Genomic DNA, 19,949 nt, shown 5'->3' on the forward strand with positions numbered 1-19,949 from the left:
CCTGCCCTGCTGCCCCCCCCCCCAGCACCGCCGAGCCTGCCCTGCTGCCCCCCCCCGTCCCCCTGTGCCCCCATCCGCATCCCAGTGCCTCCCCCTCCAGCCCCCCCCCCCCATCGCCTTCCTGCTGCTCAGCATCCCTTTACCCCCCATGCCTCTCCTGCCCCCCCCCCAACACCCCACGCTCTCCTCCATGTCCCGGTGCCCTCCCTTGTCCCCCTCTTCTGCACCCCAGCGCTTGCTCCGTGATCCTTAGCCCCCCCCCACCCCCCACACCTGTCTTACCGCCCCCCCTGTGCCCCCACTGCTGCTCCTTGACCCGGCCACGCGTGTCCTGACCCCCCCCCCCATCCCTCACCCCACGGTTGCTCCGTGACGCGCTCCCCCTGTGGCTCTCTGACCCCCACACACCTTATCTTGGCCCCCCCCCCGTCGCTTTCCACCCCTCACACCTCTCCTGTCCCCCCCTGCACACCCCCCCGAGCTGCACAAAGGCAAAGATGGGGAGCAAGGGGCTGAGGAGGGGGGCAGCACCCCGGCACCCTCCCCAGCCCGAAGCCGCCCTACAAGCGCTAAAGAGAGGACACCCTCCCCAAAGCTTTGAGCAATTACACAAGGAAGGTTTAACTTAAATTCGTTTTAAGTGCGCTGTGCAGAGGATTTGTGTAATAATTTCCCTCCAGCACCTTTCCAGAGATGGGGTGGGAATAGAAGAGCCAAATCTGGGTGCTGGGGAGAAAGTCTTCTGGGGATAGACGGCATCCTGAAGCCCAACGTCGCGGCTCCCTAGAGCTCACTGCTACACAGGAGTTGTTTTGTGGAAGAAAACCCAGGTTTTTGGGGTTTTTCTAAAGCAGCAGTCTTTATTAGGAGCAAAGCATAGGTGGGGGCTTTTCTAGCAGCATTTCTAGCCTTGAAAAGTTGGAGCTCCCTTTGCTGCTCATCAGTTGCGATGGAAAATGTTAAATGAAAAAGATAAATGAAAAAGTTAAATGAAAATCCATTGGCCCAGCACTGAAAACAAGCTCCATCTCACTTTGCAAAGGAGATTGCGGCATCCTCACCTCCAGCAATTATCAAAGCCACAAGTGATAATTTTCAGATTCCACCTCCAAGATCTCAATCCCCGACTTTTACCTCTGTTAACAGACTTAAAATTGTTGGGTTTACAAACAGGAAAATTAGCACACCACGAAGCTCCCAACTCTTCACGACAGTCTTGGCGCATTGTCAAACTCTTTGTTACACAACTTCCCTTCAGAGATAAAGCCTCAAACCCATGAGTTTGGCTCAAATGTCACACTCTTTGTATAAAATAGCTCCAAACACTGCAGCTTTTCAGGGTGATTCAGCCCAAAGGTATTTAGTGGAGATGCATATGCTTGGAAAACTCCGCTTTCCCTCACTTTTGGTCCTTCAGTGTTGCAGGTCACGTGAGGTCTTGTAAATACAGGCTTGGCTCCAGACCTGCTGGCACAGGTTTGTTTCACACACAGTCTGTGCTTATTTTATCTGTGTGTCCTTTTTTTATATCTTTGTTTATGTGAAAGAGTCAGCCGCGGGGAACAAGTTTTCCTGACCTTCCTACTTCACCATCACTCCTCTTCCTGTTTCATAAGGAAAATTCACTGTTTGCTATACCAGCTTCCATTGCATCCCCGCTTCAGAGCTTTAAGGCATTTTATAAACGCAAGTAATCTAAGCTTCCTCACCCCTGGAGTGAGCTACGCCTCGCTTTGCTGTCCGTCAGGAAGACAAGAGGCATAAAGGAAGAGGGAGCGTGTGTGGTGTCAACACAGGTCAGAAAGAGCACGTAGGAAAAGCCTTTGCATGTGCTGCAGCTGTAAAAAATGTTCTTCATCCATTTGAAGAACCCACAAACCTGCTTGAGGTTGTCATCTTGGATACTCTGGGTGAGCTCGGCCACTCCTGCCTGGGGCATGGAGCCGCTACTTATTCAGCGGGATGACCAGGACCAATTTATTTGCAGCATATTGACAGGCTGAGAGAGTTGGGGTTGTTCAGCTTGGAGAAGAGAAGGCTCCAAGGAGATTTTATAGCAACCTTCCAGTACCCGAAGGGGCTGTAAGAAAGCTGGAGAGGGGCTGTCCATAAAGCGTTGTGGTGATAGGATGAGGGGCAATGGGTATAAACTGGAGAGGGGCAGATTTAGACTGGACATTAGGAGGAATTTCTTCACCATGAGAGTGGTGAGGCACTGGCACAGTCTGCCCAGAGAAGCTGTGGCTGCCCCATCCCTGGAGGGGTTCAAGACCACGTTGGATGGGCTTTGGGCAGCCTGATCCAGTGGGAGGTGTCCCTGTCCATGGCAGGGGGTTGGAACTGGATGGGCTTTAAGGTCCCTTCCAACACAAACCATTCTATGATTCTATGATTTAAAAAGCAGGGAAGCGTGTTATGGAAAGGCTGCTGGCTGGAGGCATTCATTCCAAAAAGCAGCATACATCCCTGCAGTTTGCCTCCAGGATAGCTTTTATCAGGGTCTTCACCTATCACCACAGTGCTTCTGACTGCAGTCGGATCTGAAACGCACTGTAGACAGAAAAGAGCTTAGAGCAACCACTAGCTGTTCTCACAGCCAAACATCTGCTCACCCAAACAGCATTCCAGGCATGCGTTACACCTCCCAGCTTCTCAGGACAGCAGGGAGGAGAGGGGAAACTATTTCTCAGGCATTTACATTTGGTTTTAATAGTCAGCGAGCCTTTTGGATGCATGGGTGACATCCATACTTGCACCCCAGGAAAAAAAGGCGGCTCAGATGTCATGCTGACATCTTCAGGGAGTAGAAGATTACTGGGAAAATAAGGTTTTCCTCTTCTCTTGGACTCTTAACACCTCTTTTGTCTTAAACTGAAGCTAACAGCTACAGTACACAGATGAAAAGCTTGCAGTAGGCATATGGAAAAAGCAATATACAATGGATAAAGTCCTTCTCCCCCTCCTAGCCTTCCCTCTGCTTTTCGGCATCGCAAGACAGTAGCTAAAATACATTTTAAGGCACATTTCCCCTGCATCCTGCTTCCCCAACTTCCAACAGTCTCAAAATTGCAATGCTTTGGGGCCATAGAGAGTCCTCCTCCCCCAGTGACTTCTATTTAGTCCTCAGCGGTTCCCCAAGCACGCTGGCTGCTGCTTTTGCCGACTGCTGGCACCATCTGCAGGCCCTGCAAGTGAGGGAAGATAAAGTACTCAGTCAAGTTTCTCATGCTTCAATTTGAGTCCCTTTGCCAGTCTAAATGGGGAAGAGACAGACTGCCACGGGCTGGGGAGGGGAGAGTTTGGCAAAGGCACTGGGATCTGCACATCGTTGCCTTAAGAAAATCCCGAGGTGATGCTTTTGGTGGAAGCAGTATGCTGTGACACAGCTAACTCGGATTAAATTTTGTACTTCACATATGGATTAGACTAAGATTATGAACACCTCTGAAAATGTTATCTTCCCTTACTAAGAAGTTATTTTTGGCTAAGAAGGAGATGGAACTTTCTGGAACATGGCCCACGTCATCTGTTGCAAAAAAAACCAAAAAGGCTTAAGCCTTGGCTGTAGAACCTCTATCCATGTGACTGCTTTCCTAACTGGGTTATTTGTGTTGTGTTTACAGCTCTTTAGGTTCAGATTGCAACAGAGTAAGTGCTGAAGAATACAGCAGTGCCTCCTGAGCCAGCGAACCTTGTATTTCATGTACTCACCCTTGCCTTGCTTCTGTCGGACCCGTCCTTTGGCACAATCAGTGCTGCTCTGCTGGATGGTGCTTGCAGGAGAATCGTCTTTTGGCAGCGCCTCCAGTGCAGTCCCCTCTATCAAAGGCAGGGAGAGCTTCATTAGAAACAGTGGGAGCAGAGCACCGTTCTGCAATGCACAAGTTACTAACAGCCAGCCAAAATAAATTACAGCATTATAAATGTTAACAATCTTTTAGTAAAAAGAAAAGTAATTAGCATCAGTCAAGCACCCCTTGCCAGAACGGGGAAGGATTCAGGCTGTGTTTCAATAGGATTTGGGTAACCTCAGCCTGGCCTTGTGTGTCTGCATAAAGCAAAACAACTGAATCTGACAGATGGTCAGTGCAGCCTTTCATGTCTTGGCCTTCTTGTTGGGGCTTGGTTTGGATGGGAAGCTGTTGGAATGACCAGACCAAGCTCAGCAACGCGTTGTGTGTGGGCCCAACTGAACACTAATCCTTCTCCAGAGGTTACAGAGGCACAGTTGAGGCAGTGGCCTATAAAGGATATGCTTTCTTACCCATCAAAAGCTACTTAGGTCATATATTTATTTTTATATATATATATATATAAAGATCAGATTACTAATAGTTCTGATCATCAGCCTTTGCTCTGGCTTATTTCTCACATGACAATCCATCTTCTCCAACAGAGCTAATGCAGGATGTCCCCCGTGGCTCTTTGGCTCCTACCTGAATGATGGACAATAGGAACCTCAACCTTTGTAGCAATGGATATTCTGCTCTCAGCTTTTGGCAGATGGAAGGGCCTAGGTTGGAGCAGTCGGTTCTCACAAGCTTTGTCCGTATTGGGGCTTGAAGGAGTCCAGTGCTTAGCTTTGGAGAGCTGGAAGACACCAAGTTGAGTTAACCTCAGGGCTGATTTCTCAAACCTCTGATTGTTGCCACATTGTACCATAAAGATTCCCTTCCCACCTGACTGGCTTAGCTCCCTGTTTAGGCTGGAAGTCAAGGGCACTGCCAAAGACTAAAGATATTGAGCTTATTTCTTCGTGCAGTTTGTACCATGTTTCTGTTACTGCATTTGAAAGCTACCCTAGCGCCCCTGAGCCTGTGCCTCTTGCTCAGCCCACCCCTTTATAAAGAAAAGCCAAGGACACTACCCTGTGGAAGTACGGTTCAAGAGAGCGAGATCTTTTCTTTCTGGCTGTCCTCTCAGCAGGAATCTCCTGGTCTCTCGTGTTCTTCAGCCCTCGCCTGGCCGGGGAGCACAGCTGGGTCCCAGCTGCAGGCTCTGACAACAAACCCCCAGTACTTGTACTGCCTCTCGTATGATGATCTGGGGTGGAATTCTCAGAGAAGGGGGTTGAGGAGACTTCACTCCCAGGGTCTCTGCACTGGGCTCTGAAACGGCGACTGGCTGCAATGAGGGAGATGCTTTTGGTGTTGGCAGCAATTTCCTTCAAGGTCTCCAGAGTCAGTGGAACAGCAGCAATGTCCACAGCTGACTTTTTCCCATGCAAGTCTAGGGAAGAGGGGGAATGCAGCCCAGGAGTCATCTGTCCTGCTACAACACCTGTTGGTTTCTGCTAAAAATCGAAGCAATTTAGTAGTATTTGCTTTCCATTGAATGCTTTTATATTTTTCCCCTTCAAAGCATTTAAAACACTTGGAAGATATAGAGTTTCACCCGAAACGCCTTACCCTGAGCGTGCTGGACATCACTGAATGCAGCACAAGCAGGCGGTTCAGGGTCCCCTCCTCCAACTCAGACAGGTGCAAGTGGTGTAACCTCACCAGGGTCTCTGGGACAGGAATATTCTGGGCTGGAGCAGAGGTGGAGAGAAAGAGTAAAAGATCACTCTTAGATAAACAGCTGAGAACTGCAGAGTCAAGACATCTAAGGCAGGATTTTTCGAGTGGATTGTTCTCCGCTTTGGTATCTGAAAACAAAGCTCAGAGATAATGATGGAGCAGGAGCAAAGATGCTGCTTTACCTTTTATCAGCATCTGCTGCTGCTGAATAATTTCTTCACAGAGTAGCATGTGCTGCTGCAATTGCTGGATCACAAAATCCTTCTGGCACAATAGATTCTCCTTGTACAGTGTATTTGCCTGCAATTCTGTGTTGCCGAGCTCAAGCTCATGGGCTCTGCAGAGGAGCCTTAGCACCTCCTGCTGATCCTCACTGGTGATTTGTCTGGGAAAAAACTCCTCCATCTGGGAAGCTTTTTCTTTGGCACTTGCTAAGTGCTGCTCCAGTTCTGTCTGAAAAAGATCGATAGGGGGTTGTCGAGGCAGTTTGGCTTCTTGGGATAACAGAGGCATCTGAGCAAGCAAATCTGGGCTGCATCCTTCATGCTGAGACTCAAGTAATATCTACAAAAAGTATTTTTGCTTATCCTGCTAGGAGCTACCATGTTTCGGTCATGGCAGATACATCGAGACGCACAGCCCTTGGCTAGAGGAACTCACAAGGTGTTAACATTCACTACCATAAAAAAACGCACCAAAAGTAATTACCGAAGCTTTGAACGACCAGGGAGCGACAAACCCTCAACATGTTCCTGCAAGTGCAAAAGGGAAAAATTATCTCACTTATGGGTGGGCAAGCCCAGACAGTGAGTTTGTGATTTTTTCCCTTATCCTAAAAAAATTGGATAGAGGAAGGATACAAACACCAATGTTCTCAAGCTGCTTCCTTCAGCAGCCCAAGGTATTTGGAAGTCCAACTGTAATATAGGTGCCACACTGCTTTTGTGGTGCTAGCCCAAACCCAGAAGAACCTCTCTGAGTGATGCTGCCGCCCCTAAGCACCCACCGGGCAGAAGTCAGACTTGCCACCATAGGGGCATCTTCACCTCCTCACCTTCAGCGCCACCATCTTGCGCTGTTCTGCCAGCAGCAGGTTGATCTCTTCTCTTGCTACTGTAACTTCAGGAGGTTCAGGTGAATCTGTGATATCTGCTTCCTTGTCTTCATCTTTCTCCTCCTTTTCTGGCTTGTCGTACTTGCATGCACCCTGAGCCTTCTCTCGTTCCCAGCTGCCAGCAAAAAAAATAAAGGAGCTTCTAGGACACAGTGACATGACTCTAATGATGCATACATAGCCCTTCATTGTATCTCTCCAACTTCTTCTTGCATGACAACAGCAGAACTAATTAGTCCAGGCTGCTCTGGAGCTGGACTCGATAACCTTTAAAGGTTGGACTGGGTGATCTTAAAGGTGTTTTCCAACCTCAAGGATTCTATGGACAAACCACTCATAAGAGCACAATGGGCTTCCTCCCATTTGGAGCTCTGTAAGACAAGCCTCCTATGTGATCTTTCTGTGGCAGGGAGAGCAGTGCTTTTCCCCACCTCATCGCAAATTGTTGCCTATTCACAGGAAGTCATTGAATATCTTTAATGTCCTGTTTTAACTGCAAAGGATCCAAATCCTTAGGGACTATAAAATTTAAAGAGGCACTGGGTGGGTGACTAGCAATGATGAGAGGGGACTGACACCTGCTTATAGTTTATCCAGAAGAAAGGGATGATGCTGCTTTCTCTGACACGAAGTCACGCTCAGATGCAGCGCATCTGCGTGGAAACCTCTTCACAGACAGAGTGACAGAAGCACAGAAAAAACAACAATCCCATTCTGCACTGCTATCCAGTTTTACATTAAAACACAAGTCCAGAATAAGGTCCAAATAGAGTTGAGGTATCTACCATTTATGCTTCCATTCTTCAGCTTAAACTCGATGCTAGAAGTAGCTGGTTGCTTTACAGAGCTAAATCAGACAATCACACTGCAGCGCAGCACCACTTGCAGGCTGCAGTCTCCTTACAAGCACCGGGGGGGATTAGAGATGTGTTCCTCAACAGCAGAAATCACCCATAGCAAATATAGCACCTTAATCTAAGGCTTACTGTCACACAGACTTAATCAACCTTAAATCTCTGGGTAACTTTTGCAGACCACCACCCTCCCAAGTTTTCCCTCATCCCATAGGTAAGTCTCAAACCCACATCTGATCTCACCCTTTTGTCATTTCCATGGTGGGGGTCCATGGGGTATTGTCATTTCTCATGGTGAGTTTGGTGGTCCACCTATAAATTGTGCTGAAAGGTAAGCAGCTACTCACTCTGTAATTGTTAGCAGGTGCCTGCAGGTATCAATGTGCAGCTCAATGTTGGTGTTTTCCAACTCCATCAGGCTGCGACGCATCTCCATTTGCTCCCTGAAAGCCCCCATCAGCTGTGCTCGCAACACGTTCATTACTTGGCCGCTGTATGCCTCAGAGCCTTGGTGCCTCCCTGCTGCAGGAGAAGACATTTCTGATCTAATGTTAGGCCAGGTAAACTTCTGCCAAGTCTTCACAAAACTACACTGGGACCAAGCCACTCGGTCTTTGTGTTAAGAGGTGTTTGTTTATAGGACTCTGCTTCCTTCTGCAGTCTCCTGAAGTTAAGAAATCTGATGTTTCTTTATGATTATATTACTAGAGATAAATACATCTCATTGTTAATGTTTTTGTGAGTATCGAGAGGATGCTGCATTGCAGGGACATCTCTTCCCCCTTTCCATCCACTAAAAAGTTATTTGGCTTCTGTGCTTGTTATTTAGAAATGACCTTGGGTATCTATAGAAGAAGCCTATCATGCCTTGCATCTTTCCTGTTGGAGTACTTGCCTATTTTTATTTCATTCCTTGCCCGATTCACTGACAAAGGGAGCAGTCCCCAGGGCAGAACAATCAATGTCTTAAAAGCTTTGCCCTGCCCTCCTTCCTATTATATTTTTTTAATTCAGTGCAATGAACCATACAGCAGAGCTTTGTGTCCTGCCCGTGATGACGCAGGCTGCAAACTCAGTCACGTCTCTGTACAAGTCAAGACTTCCCACAGCGAATGCCATCACTTGATGCCAAAGTTCTTTTTAAGGGCAGGTTTGTGAAATTTAACACTTGAGAAGGTTGAATGTGTTGTCCAACATCACACAGCACATCAGACAGGCTCACATAGAAAAACAACTTCAGGTCCCCTGCCTGCCTCCCACTGCCCATCAGATTGTGTTCTCCGCTCTGCTTCTCTACAGGCATTGCTGAACTGGCTTCCCCCAGCTACGTCTGCATGGAGACCCACCAAGTGCTACCACAACCCGTCCATGCAACTCCTCTCTCCTCCAGATACCCCAGAACAGTTCTTGCTCCTGGCTCTACCTTGCAGATCCCCAAGATTGGTGCTGAGCGTATTTTTCTCCTTCTCCTGATTTTTGACCTTCTCCTTCAGATGCTCAATCTCCCTGCGGAGGTCTGCGATGATGCTGGTGTATTGGTCCATGTGGTACGAGTCGTTCCGCAGGTTACATTTTACCTGGTGAGCCAAAATACGTGAGCGTTTGCCTGATGGTTCCTAACTAGTGCAATAGCTGCAAACCAAGCTGTGATTTTGGTTGGAGACGCACTGAATCCTGTGGTGGGGAAGAATTTGCCCTCATGAATGGGGCAGACTGTAGGTTAGTGGTTTTCCCTAATTTTGGGAAATTCCTAAAAGGTAACAGGAAAAGAAACAAGGACCTTGTGTCCACAGGGAAAACAGAGATCCACAAAGAGTGAAAATCCTCTTGTAGATCATTGTTCATCCTCCTTCACCCCACAAGCCTCTTCATTTTATTCCTCTGTTCTGCAACCCTTCAGCTCCTCTTCCAGGCCCAGTGCCCCCATCAGGATATTTCCCATAAGTTGTCCTCCCAATAGCCATCTTCCACCCATCATTCCTTATATTCTGCACCCAGGTCCATCCTGGGCACATCATCCTCTGCCTTTCCATCATTCTGCTCCCTTGTTGTGACCCTGGTATTCCTCTTCTCATCCACAACCCACACAATTTGATTTCCACTGTTCCCTTCATCTGCTTTTCTTCTCTTCCACCACTCACAATGAGCTTCTATACCACCCTTCTCTACCCTCCCCCCGACAAAGTTTGTTCTTCTTTCATCCACTGCATCTTCTCTTTCCGCTTTGCAAGCTTTTAATCTGTAACTCTCACCCCACTGTGAGTTGTTTGCTCATTTACCTGCGTCTTGATGTTTTTTGCTCGATAGGCGTAGATCAAGGTCATTCGAGATTCTTCAAAGGAGGTACTGGCTGGGCTGATATGTGCAATCATAACAGTTCTGCTGTTGCCACCTAATGAGTCCTACAGGGATGCAATGTTGATGTGGTCAGTATGGACAAGACAGGGACTTGCTGCTTGGTGGTAACCATCGGGGCTGGGTAACCCTGCATTTCATTGAGATTCTGGTGGAGAATCCCAATTAGGAGTGAAGGAAGTGCTGGTAAAAGACCATTCATTAGGCTCTGTCTCCATCAACAGCAAAATCATTAAGCAATCAGGCTTTCTACAAAAGAACCTTTGCAAGAAAACAGCAGCTTCCACAAATACGTTGGCAGCTTCCCGGGTGCTGCTCACCATGGAAACCTGCCTTTTTCTCCCTTCCTTCTCCTCCCTGCCATCCTCTAGAAAACACATCTGTCAGGCAGCAAGAGCCGTAGCTCAGCACTAAGGCCCGAGGTGAGGTTCATAAACTAAGTTGTAAAGTAACCATAAAATAATCAGTGTAGCAAAGACCGCGTCTGCAAAATTTCTGGTTTCCTGAGTGGCACGTTATGACAGCACGCAGCCACTCTTAGTTTCTCTTCCTCCTGCCCCAACAACACCCAGATTTATCGGCTAATTTCAGCCCAATCTTATGGATGGGATGAGACATTCAGAGGCAGTAAGTTCACTAAAAAATGAAATAAAACCACTTATCACCTGCGAGCTTAGAGATGTATGACCTAAATCTATAGGGTTTCCTTAGCCCTATAGGAGGTCCTTCCTTAATAACACAGGTGACAAGGCAACGTGTTTATTACAGGGACAGCACGGTCCGAGTCAAGCCCTGATCACGTCATAGAGCTCATGCAAGATCCTGGAGAAGCATTCCAAGCTGCATAAAGACAACTCACAGATATATTCAGGGATCAGCTCTCAAGCCCTGTCTGATTTGGGCAGTGATACCAGCAAGACACAGCAGCTCCTCGCTGACCCGGGGTGTCCAGTACCTTCAGCAGGCGGGTGAGCTTGCTGTCTCGAAAATTGACAAACTGGGCCCGGCTCCCCCCCTTCTCACTCAAAGCGTTGATGCAGTTGCCCAAAGCCAGCAGCGAGCGGTTGATGTGGGCTCCTTCCTTCATCCTCTTGCCCCGGTTCTGACTCTGTTGGGAGGGGAGGGAGAGAGAGGGGATGGATAAAGAAACACACGCTTTAGCCTGTGTCTGGCGGAGAAGCGTGGCATCACTGGGGTCAAGGTTTGGATGACAAAGCAATCCTTTCTGCAAAATCAGCCTGGAAAGGGCAAGGTTAAATCAGCTCTGAGGTATAGAAGTGCTGGGAGGAGTGTGTTTCTTCAAAAAGATGACTCGGCTTTAACTCCATGGTTCTTAAAAAAAAAGCTATTAGTTAATTCCTGAAACCATCTTTAGACGATAAAATGGGTAACTCCATCCCTCCAGAATTGCTGGTCTCAGCAAAAATACAGGGTATTTCTCCCTCCCTCAGGATCACCTCCTTGAGTTTCAGTGTTTCCTCCTTCCCATAGGAGCCAGCTGCCTTATTTTCCACCCACCAGCATCCCTCTGTTCCACTGGTACCAGCTTTCTCTCTGACAGCCCAGACCATCTCTGCCTGGCAGACGTCAGCTTCTTTATAGACATGAAATCTGCTGCTGCTTTTTCAGACTTGAGAAAAACGCTGGTTTACATGGTTCCAATGATACTAGTTTGTCTAATAAGAGATATTACCAATACCATCAAACTTTGTCTATGTTTAGGACGCTTCATGTACAAACTACTGCTCTGAAGCAACAGAGAAACACACAGTGTTGGTTTTCCCAGAGATGAGAACATGCCTGCAAACCCTGCACCGCCAGCCAAGGAATCCAGCCTGGTCTCAGCAAAAGCTGCTGAGCTCCATCGTACCTGAGCTGCTCTCTCTGACCCTGCCAAGTCAACCATGAAAAGCTTTCCAATTCTCATTTCATCTCCGGTTGCCTTCCTCCGGCTTTTCTGCGTCACTGTCACCTGGAGCACTGCGTGCGAGCGGGAGGACGTCTTGTTGGCAGCAGTAGGTTCCTGGGTGCGCTGCTTGTTTCCTTTTGTTAACAGCTGCACGATCTAAACGATGCAGAGAAGCACAGAGATACACACAGCTCTGCCCAAGGCACACCATGACCAGCAGTAGCCTGACTGACACCCAGGGCGAAGGCAAACTCTGATCCCACTCAAGCTAGCAGGGTTTTGATGTTGATTTTCCCCAGATCTACCCCTTTGGCTTGCGACCTTGCAAGCGTGGGTTTGTTAGGTTTGGAGCTATTTTCCTGGGAGGCCTGTTTATCTCATGTCCAAGTGCACATCAGTGTCGCTCAAGGGAGTTTCATTACTTCTTCTCCCTCTCCAAATGGTTTGTTTACAGATGTGTATGCAAATCAAATCACTCTTGTCCTTCCAGGGAAGCAGACCTAGTGGGAGGCTAACTGGGGATTTTAGCCATCCATATGGCTCCATGATCAGCCCTTTCCATACAATTAATCACATTAATCCATCTCCACCCAGGTCCTGCTACACAAGGTCCTCGCTACCAAGCAAGGCACGAGCAATGGGAAAGTGTCAAGAAATTTTAAAGCACTGTTGCAAGCGAGTACAATCCCCCTCCCTCCTCACCATGGACCGCAGCCCCAGGTACCTCCTGAGCATTTGTAGTAGAGACTTCTGTGATTCCTGCTATCTGGATGTTGCCTCTGGAATCCTCTCTCAGGTCTAAGAATCCTGACGACGGGTTCAGGAGGTCACGGATCACTTCATTATAGATCTGAGGGTAGGAAACAAGGAGTTGGTGTGAGACTAGCATTGGGTGCTGAGATCTGCAAAGAGGTTGAGTTGATCCTTTATTTCTTTAGGGTGGAAGAGGAGAAGGGAAGATTGGAGTGGTACAATCTGAGGGGAGCACTGTGTGATGGAAAGACTTGTACACCTCACTTCCATTACACCAGCTCTCAGGAGCTTGGTGAACTCCCGTAGAGCCTGGATCCAAGACAACACAGATTTCACCTCCAGGTAGGACATGGACACTGTGTAATCCATCTCCTCAGTGGTAGCTTCAAGGGCCTTAAAGAGGTCATCAAGAGTGCGAATGTAAATCCCCGGTTCGGAGTCCACCCCTAGCATCGTGTAGGTCTTTCCTGCTCCTGTTAAAGACACAAAGAAGAACAATGACCATCTCCTACGTGAGCAAGTTTCCACAATAAACAAAGCCTGAGTTCCTTTTGATTTCGGTCCTTCAGCCTCAAACTGACTCCAATTACTCCAATTTCTCATCCCACAATGACAATGCTGCAGGAAAGACACGGCATGTGCTATCCAAAATGGGAAGAAAGCAGGCTTGCAGACGGGCAGAGGTAGGTTAACAGCCCAACTAGGTGTTCAGCGCTAAGGCAGAAATATATTTTCAGGTAGTCTGTAGCCTATAAGTGCTTCCGACAGCTGTATCTGTTCTCCTGAGACCAGTCTCCAGCACTGTCCTCATCTCCTCCCTCTTAATGAGAAGGTTTGCCTCACTGAATCCCACCCCAATTAGGTGACTTGGCAAACAGGGCAGCTTTACTATTACTTTAGCGTTAAAGAAGATCCATCCTTTCTGATGAGAATGCTATGTTAGGATTTAGTCTTGTCCTCAACAGTAATTGGCTTTATAGTTCATTTCTGGGTTTTATGAATACATTTTATCCATCCAGAGCAGTAAGGCTACAGGGACTACTTTACCTGTTGGACCGTATGCAAAAATGGTTGCATTGTAGCCAGAAATGACCCCCTCTATTAGGCTTTTGGTTGTGGACACATAGACTTCCTCCTAATCCAGTAAAAAAAAAAAACCCCATAAATGTATGGTCAGATATAACAGCTGTCCAAACAATCTATACTTAATTGCATTCCTCATGATTTTCTCAGCCTGTTTTACAAATTTCCTCAGTTTTGGAACAATTCTTGAACCCTTTGAATTTTGACACATCATCAAAATGAGCAGAAAAGCACAGTGGTTTATTGAATTTTCTAAAGGCAGGAAAGATGCAGGAGCTTATTAAAATAAATGTCCTTAAATTTGATTATTTTCTTGCACTCTAAACACGGAATGCTTTGTTTTCCCTTTGTGTCTGCTGAAGAAGGGAGTAAATTCTCTCCCTGACCTTATCCGTTATTCAGAAGTGCTGCTGGGCCTCTAAAAATGTCTTGGGTAGTGTATAAAAGTGCTATATTGAAGTTTCATGTGAAAGAGAAAACGGACAAAGGCAACCAAATAGCGTGTGACAAGCACGGCTGCAGTGACGCTGTGATCATAAAATGCAAATGCTGATGAACTTCTCCCGCATTTGATGCCTGTCTGCAAAACACAGCCTGGTCAGGGCACTGGAGCTCACTTCAGGAGCCCCAGAACCAAAAGAGGCCCTGAGGAGAAGTGTGTGAGCAACAGAGCCAAGCAACGTGACAATGATCTCATTCACTGGAGACCTCAGGAGACAAAGCTCTCCATTCCCGCTCAGGTGTGTTGCACCTGGGGAGTCCTGGGGCAAAGGGGAGAGGCAGACTGCGGATCGCACACCTCCTGCTTCTCCGACAACAGGAACACTCTCATAGTTTTCTCACTTTCAGCACCGCCACCTTTCATCAGGGTGACATGGAGCCTCTGGGATGTGCAGTTCTACCCACTTGCCAAAAACATTAATCCAAGCAGGAGAAACAATTCCACTGCTAAGCCTTTTGGTTAAAAAAGGGAAGGACATTACCTGGGTTGCTCTGTGATCAAATACCATGTCAAATACAAACGTTTTTTCTCGGGATCTGTTAGCTCGCAAGATCTCATCTGCATCTTCACTTGGATCCATCAGGACCACCCCCTGGTACAAGATAAAGTCAGAAGAACTGTTACACTTGGGTTGGGTTCACAGCCTGTCGGGATTTCTTACAGCACTCTCACATGTCTAGGCCAGAGGAACGTTGCACTGCAGCTTTGTGGGGAAAACATTTGAATTCACAGTGCTGGGGCTGACGAGCTTTGTTTCACAACCGATGTCGCAACTTCTGCAATTTGGAAAACCAATAGCTGCTGCAAAATGCTTTGCAGGTCCATTGTGCAGTGGAATAGTCGCCCGTGTAGGGCAGTAGCGATGGTGGTGGGGACACGACACCCAACCAGCCCCCACACAAGCAGCAGGGGGACACAGGACCTCTTACCTCAATTTTCAACCAAGATCTAGTCAGGGAAGCTGTGAAACAAAATAGTTAAGTTCCTCAGAAGCAAAAGTGCCCAAAGTCATATTCCAAAGCTTTTCCTGCAGAAGGACTGATAAAAACGTCTGCATTGCTCAAGGACAGAAACTTCATTCCATTTCTGGCTTTTATTAAGGAAAAACAAAGGTGGGAGAGGGGTTGCAGCAGGTTACAGAACTCGTTCTGTTTCTTTTCGGCCCCTTTAGATCTATTTTGGTACACAATTATGGTGGTGTACAATTACTGCGGAGAGCGATATTCTCTCTCCTTCACTGAAACAGCTCATAAAGAGACGCTCAGGCCTCAGGGGAAGGGACAGAGAAGCCTGTGCCCTCCTACTCCAGAGCAGCGTTCACTCTCTCAGGTAAACAGATCATGAGATAAGCAATTTGAGTATAGATCAGCCACCACTTGACCTACAGAGTAACTGCGTTGGTGTTCCAGGCACAGGAGAGAGATGATTACCTAGGACAGGTGCCCATGGGCATTCAGAAAATGTCAGGGGCTTTGGTTTTTTACATTTTTCTTTCACATTTTCTGCCAAATTTCAAGTTTTTATTGAGTAGCTCTACTTTTGATTTGCAAGTTTTCAGTTACCAGAATTACTTTTAAAAAAAAGCCTTCAGTATTCACGGGTTCAGCTCAATCTGAAGCAGCACAAGAACAAACTCTGAAAGGAACTCCTGGTCTGTTTGCAGCAGCAGCATTTGCCTGCAAAAGATGAGCTGACACGTAATCATGTGCATATCCAAGCGTGACAGCCAAGAGCAGAGCTTGGAGAATGAGGTCGACATGTTTCCTTTAGAAATGTGCTCTGTAATACTTTCAGGCCCCTTTTACTGAGTGATTGTAATGTCCAAATATTGCTCGCAGTGGATCTACACATCCAAAAGAGCCCTTCTCTTCCAACCTGGGGCTAACAGCTTGTCTAACTCGCAGGATTCTAAACACATAAATCTCCTGTTATTGCATGGAAGCATTAAAACGTAACAAGACAGTAACGCGGTCAATTTTGTGCTAGGATTAATAGACAGAAGCAGCTCTAAATGAGTTAGGCTGGGAGTAAAAATAGCAGGGAACATGATGTAAATCAAAATACACCAAGAAATCTAGGTACTTCAGCTGCCCAGTCAATTAATTTGCTATCATAATTACAGTTATTTGCATTATTAAGAGAAACTCATTCTCATGGATAGAAGTTACTCAGACTAACGTAACGCACATTTCCTTCCCAGATTTCCATTAGAGAAAATAGAGCTCAAGGCTGATGATGCAAGTCCGAGTTAGCTGTACGAAAATAAAGCTGATTTCCTTGTGAGGTTCATGGCTACTTTCAAAAGAGAAAAGAAAAATAAAAGGATGGTTTAGCAGTAAGGTGTTAAATAAAAAAAAAAAATTTGTAAGATAATCTATGAAGAGGAAAGAGAGATTCATGCCTTTTTTTGCTTCAGAGAGCTGCTATCATTTGACTATTGCTTAGAGAGGCAAGATACTACAGAATTAGTGTGCACTCAGAAAGAGTTCAAAGAAAGATCAGCTGAAGTACGATAGAAAATAATGGGATTTATATTGGAAAATAAGATAAATAACAAAGGTAAAATAAAAATATGTGAATAGATGTAGAAAAGGTATGTGGGGACCACCTGCGGTCCCAGTCTCTTAAAAAGAGGGGCAAGAGGTGAAAGATGCAGAACAGGAGATAAACGGTGCTGTTTGTATGGGAAGCTGCATCCCTGCTGTGTCACAGCGAGGCCAGGAGTTTTGTGGGATTTGAAAGCAAGTGTTTGTGTGTGAACCAGCAGAGCCAGGACCTCGTGGTGGCGAGCATGGTGCCTGGCACAGCCCCCGGTCCCTCCGCAGAGCGATTCACCGCGCAGCCCAGGCACAACGCCCCAGCTCACCTGCTCACCCACTTTGTGGGCAACCAGGGCAGCTCCTTCCTCCTCTTCCGCTGCGCTGATGGGACGGATGCGAAGGGCCACCTGCACAACACAGCACACAGACGGGCAGCTTATGCACGTTGCGGCCACCCGGACTTACCCGCCACAGGGCTCTGTGTGACATCAACGGCTTCTTGCTGCATCTCTTCTGCTGATCAATCTTAAAATCTTAAGCTTAGAGCCTGAAGAGTTTAAGGAAGTTTATAAAGTTGAAACCACTTAATTCTCCCATGATTTGCATTTTTATCTTGACAAATTCTTCCCCCCTCTTCTCTTATTTCTGCCTCTAACACAGCAAGACTCCAACTGATTGACAGAGAAGGCGGCAGAATGAATTCAGCCGTGTCGCTGCTGCTGCCAGCGGGAACCTTCGCAGGTCTGGGACCACCGTACCAACAGCCATAGAGCTGAGCACGCTTATAGATTGCCCCGGCACTCCCGAACACTGATTAAAGTTATTCCTGACAAAGGAAGGGAATTGTATTTCACTAAGTACCCATTTCATTTAATCCCAGGTAGCACTCATTACAAGCCTGTTCGACCAGATCAGAGCAAGTTGGCCCTGATCTGCGCAGTCCCATGGGGTTCCTGGGAAGCTGGAATTCATGGCAGGACCGGAGCGATTACAGAGTAGCAATTAACTGCCAGTGCCCTGTGTCACAACTCAATCAGCCAGAAACGCAGTTCTCCATTTTAAAACACAGACAACAATTTGACTCGAAGATTTAAAACACATGGGCTGCGTTTGTCATTATTAAACACACAAGAGCAGATGTATTGCAGCCTGCTTAATCTAGGGGTGAAGCAACAGAGGAAACGTGGTGTCATGGATCAGTCATGGGGTGAACTGGCCCCCCTGGAGCTGGGGTCGTGCTCTGGCCCTGACTCACTTTTTAGATGTGGGAGAGTTGTACAATCCCAAACCTGCGTGCCCTGTGGAGGCTCTATTTGAAATGCCACCTAAAAGCTGTCCTTGAGGGTCTCGACTAATAAGAGATTTGAAAAATTTTCTATTTTTGCCTTTCCATGGCTGTTTTCCCCTTCATAAACTACAGCAGCATCCCCTTAGCAGCTCCTGACAGCAGAGCTGATACTGATAAAACACTGCATAATGCACAGAAATGATGCCTCATCGGGAGGGTGTGCAATTATTGAAACAGACTTGTCCCTACGGCCCCAGCAGTCCAAGCAGCCAGTTTCTATAGGAACCAGATTTATTTCCACAATAACAAGCTACGTGTCAATTTAATGAGGGTTGCACAACAGCTCTCAGTCTCAAGCACTCTAGTAGACATTTTTTAGTAGTTCCAGCAAGAGCAAAGGAACATCTCTTCACTGTGACTATCTTGGAGTACAAGGTGAGCTCCTCAGCTCTGGAGAGCTTTTAATATTCACAAGAATGCAATGATTAGCTTCGCTTCATCATCTCCCTAAACATGGCTGAGTGACACTGTAAGGAGCATCTCATTCCCATGGGCTGAACTCATCTCTTGGAAGCATTTGAAAAATCTTGGACACCATAATCCCAAGTCCTGCAGGAGGAGCCCGGGGTGCTGCAAATCTCTCTCGGACAGCCTTAACCCCCAGAACAGTCCAGTTAATCGCTGTATTAGGTAGCTCCAGCCACTGAGGGTAAGAAAACAAACCCAAATAAGCAGCACGGGGGGAACAGGTCACACCAAGTACAAAGGCTTTTCTTGGCATTAGAGAGGAATGCAAGGTATTCTAGATATTATTGACTTTATTTTAAGCCATTCCACTTTGAGTAGAGGTTTCTGTGTCTGCTCCAGTCGTGTTTCAGCACAGTAATGTTTGAGTTTAACCGAGCACCACAGGGTTGAAGGTTGAAATTTGGTAAGGGATTACATTTTCAAAGCACTCCTTGTACTCTGATCAACAGATGCCAAGGTTTTGGAGCAATGGTGAGGATTCAGACAGAAATATAATCTCGGCTGCTTTTCACTGCTTATTATGAATCTATCACTCCCAAAGAGATGGGCACACAGAAAATTGCTGTTCAAGGACTAACAACCAGCACCTGCCAGGTTACCCAGCCTCATCCTCCCCTCTGTAGTAGGGGGGGTATTTACCCCCAGTTTTTGCTTTAAAATACACAGAGCTTCGAATAATGAGAGCAAGTCTAGGGTTTTTCCTTCTGGCTGGACCACAGAGAACACCGGAAGACAGCTGGCAAACAGAGCAGGAAGGATGCTGGGGCTGGGATGACCCATCTCCTCCTCCCCATCCCATGTCCTCCCCTAAGCAAGGGCACTTACCGTAAGCTGCTGCTCCTTCATGGCCGAGCTGTGAGATGATGCCAGGTCAGGGCTGGGCGATTTGCCCAGGGATGTGCACATCGTACTGGAGTCCTTCAAGAGACAGCACAAGCAGGAGACTGATTGGCTCAGAGGTGGCAGCAGCAGCAATCACCCCAGGAAAGGAAGAGAGAGGCAACACCTGTGCTCCCCCAGCCGGGAGATGACAACAGGGATTGCAGAAGGAGAGGCAGCAGTGGAAATACTGAGCCCCAGGGCAGGAAGGGCTGTGGGAAGCGGTGTGCCACCACTGCACCTTGCATGGGACATAGTGAAAGAGGGCAGGATAAGCAAAGCGACCCACTGCAAGCCAGACTAGTTCTTTACATGCCAATCCACCTGCACACACCCTTGCGGAGCAGGCCACAGCTTTCCTTTCCTGCCCTCTAGGACACCAGGTTTCTCCTCCCTCCCTTCCTCTAGGGTCAAACACGCAGCCCAACTAGGTACAGGGACCCACACTCCACCAAAAATTGAGCAAAAGCACCTACCAACACTCTTTGCCTACACAAGAACTGACAGCAGCCGTCGAGACAGTCAGGGAAGTCTGTACCTCCTTGAGCCAAGGGCAAACTTCTATCTTACTGTCAACTTCAGCCACAGTAGCATTTCATGACTCCTACATTCAAGGTGACCCGTC

General features: G+C 47.3%; 1 protein-coding gene and 1 long non-coding RNA gene across 9 annotated transcripts; one reads left to right on the forward strand and one right to left on the reverse strand.

Annotated features, from left to right (window-relative positions):
• Positions 1 to 1,742: 1,742 nt before the first annotated feature.
• On the reverse strand, positions 1,743 to 19,527 carry LOC104068755 (kinesin-like protein KIF19). 7 transcript variants are annotated; one of them, XM_054081033.1, is made up of 18 exons: positions 19,271 to 19,527; positions 16,956 to 17,036; positions 14,571 to 14,681; positions 13,552 to 13,639; positions 12,841 to 12,977; positions 12,476 to 12,601; positions 11,713 to 11,907; positions 10,798 to 10,950; positions 9,767 to 9,889; positions 8,911 to 9,064; positions 7,835 to 8,006; positions 6,574 to 6,748; positions 5,702 to 5,972; positions 5,409 to 5,530; positions 4,868 to 5,293; positions 4,437 to 4,590; positions 3,712 to 3,819; positions 1,743 to 3,185 (listed from the first exon to the last, which is right to left on the reverse strand). In XM_054081033.1, the coding sequence occupies exons 1-18, from the start codon at positions 19,349 to 19,351 to the stop codon at positions 3,124 to 3,126; spliced, it is 2,739 nt and encodes a 912-aa protein (XP_053937008.1). In that variant the 5' UTR covers positions 19,352 to 19,527; the 3' UTR covers positions 1,743 to 3,123. The 7 variants fall into 7 exon arrangements, 6 of the variants coding, with proteins under 6 accessions (XP_053937008.1, XP_053937007.1, XP_053937006.1 ...); XM_054081032.1 differs by having other exon boundaries at positions 7,835 to 8,009; XM_054081031.1 differs by having other exon boundaries at positions 4,868 to 5,290; positions 7,835 to 8,027.
• LOC128853762 (uncharacterized) lies at positions 8,908 to 11,693 on the forward strand. 2 transcript variants are annotated; one of them, XR_008452509.1, is made up of 3 exons: positions 8,908 to 9,034; positions 10,611 to 10,810; positions 11,565 to 11,693. It is a non-coding gene; the product is annotated as an uncharacterized LOC128853762 (long non-coding RNA). The 2 variants fall into 2 exon arrangements; XR_008452508.1 differs by having other exon boundaries at positions 8,940 to 9,067.
• Positions 19,528 to 19,949: the final 422 nt, after the last annotated feature.

Source organism: Cuculus canorus, chromosome 15, assembly GCF_017976375.1.
Source record: "Cuculus canorus isolate bCucCan1 chromosome 15, bCucCan1.pri, whole genome shotgun sequence".
Lineage (NCBI taxonomy): Eukaryota > Metazoa > Chordata > Aves > Cuculiformes > Cuculidae > Cuculus > Cuculus canorus.

Excerpts from the sequence above, each read along its gene's own strand:
- LOC104068755 (XM_054081030.1), bottom strand. The coding sequence starts at position 19,351 with ATGTGCACATCCCTGGGCAAATCGCCCAGCCCTGACCTGGCATCATCT. Across the intron at positions 12,978-13,551 it reads TTTTGCATACGGTCCAACAG|GAGCAGGAAAGACCTACACG; the intron begins GTAAAGTAGTCC and ends TGTCTTTAACAG. Across the intron at positions 6,749-7,834 it reads CACCTGCTAACAATTACAGA|CTGGGAACGAGAGAAGGCTC; the intron begins GTGAGTAGCTGC and ends TTTTGCTGGCAG.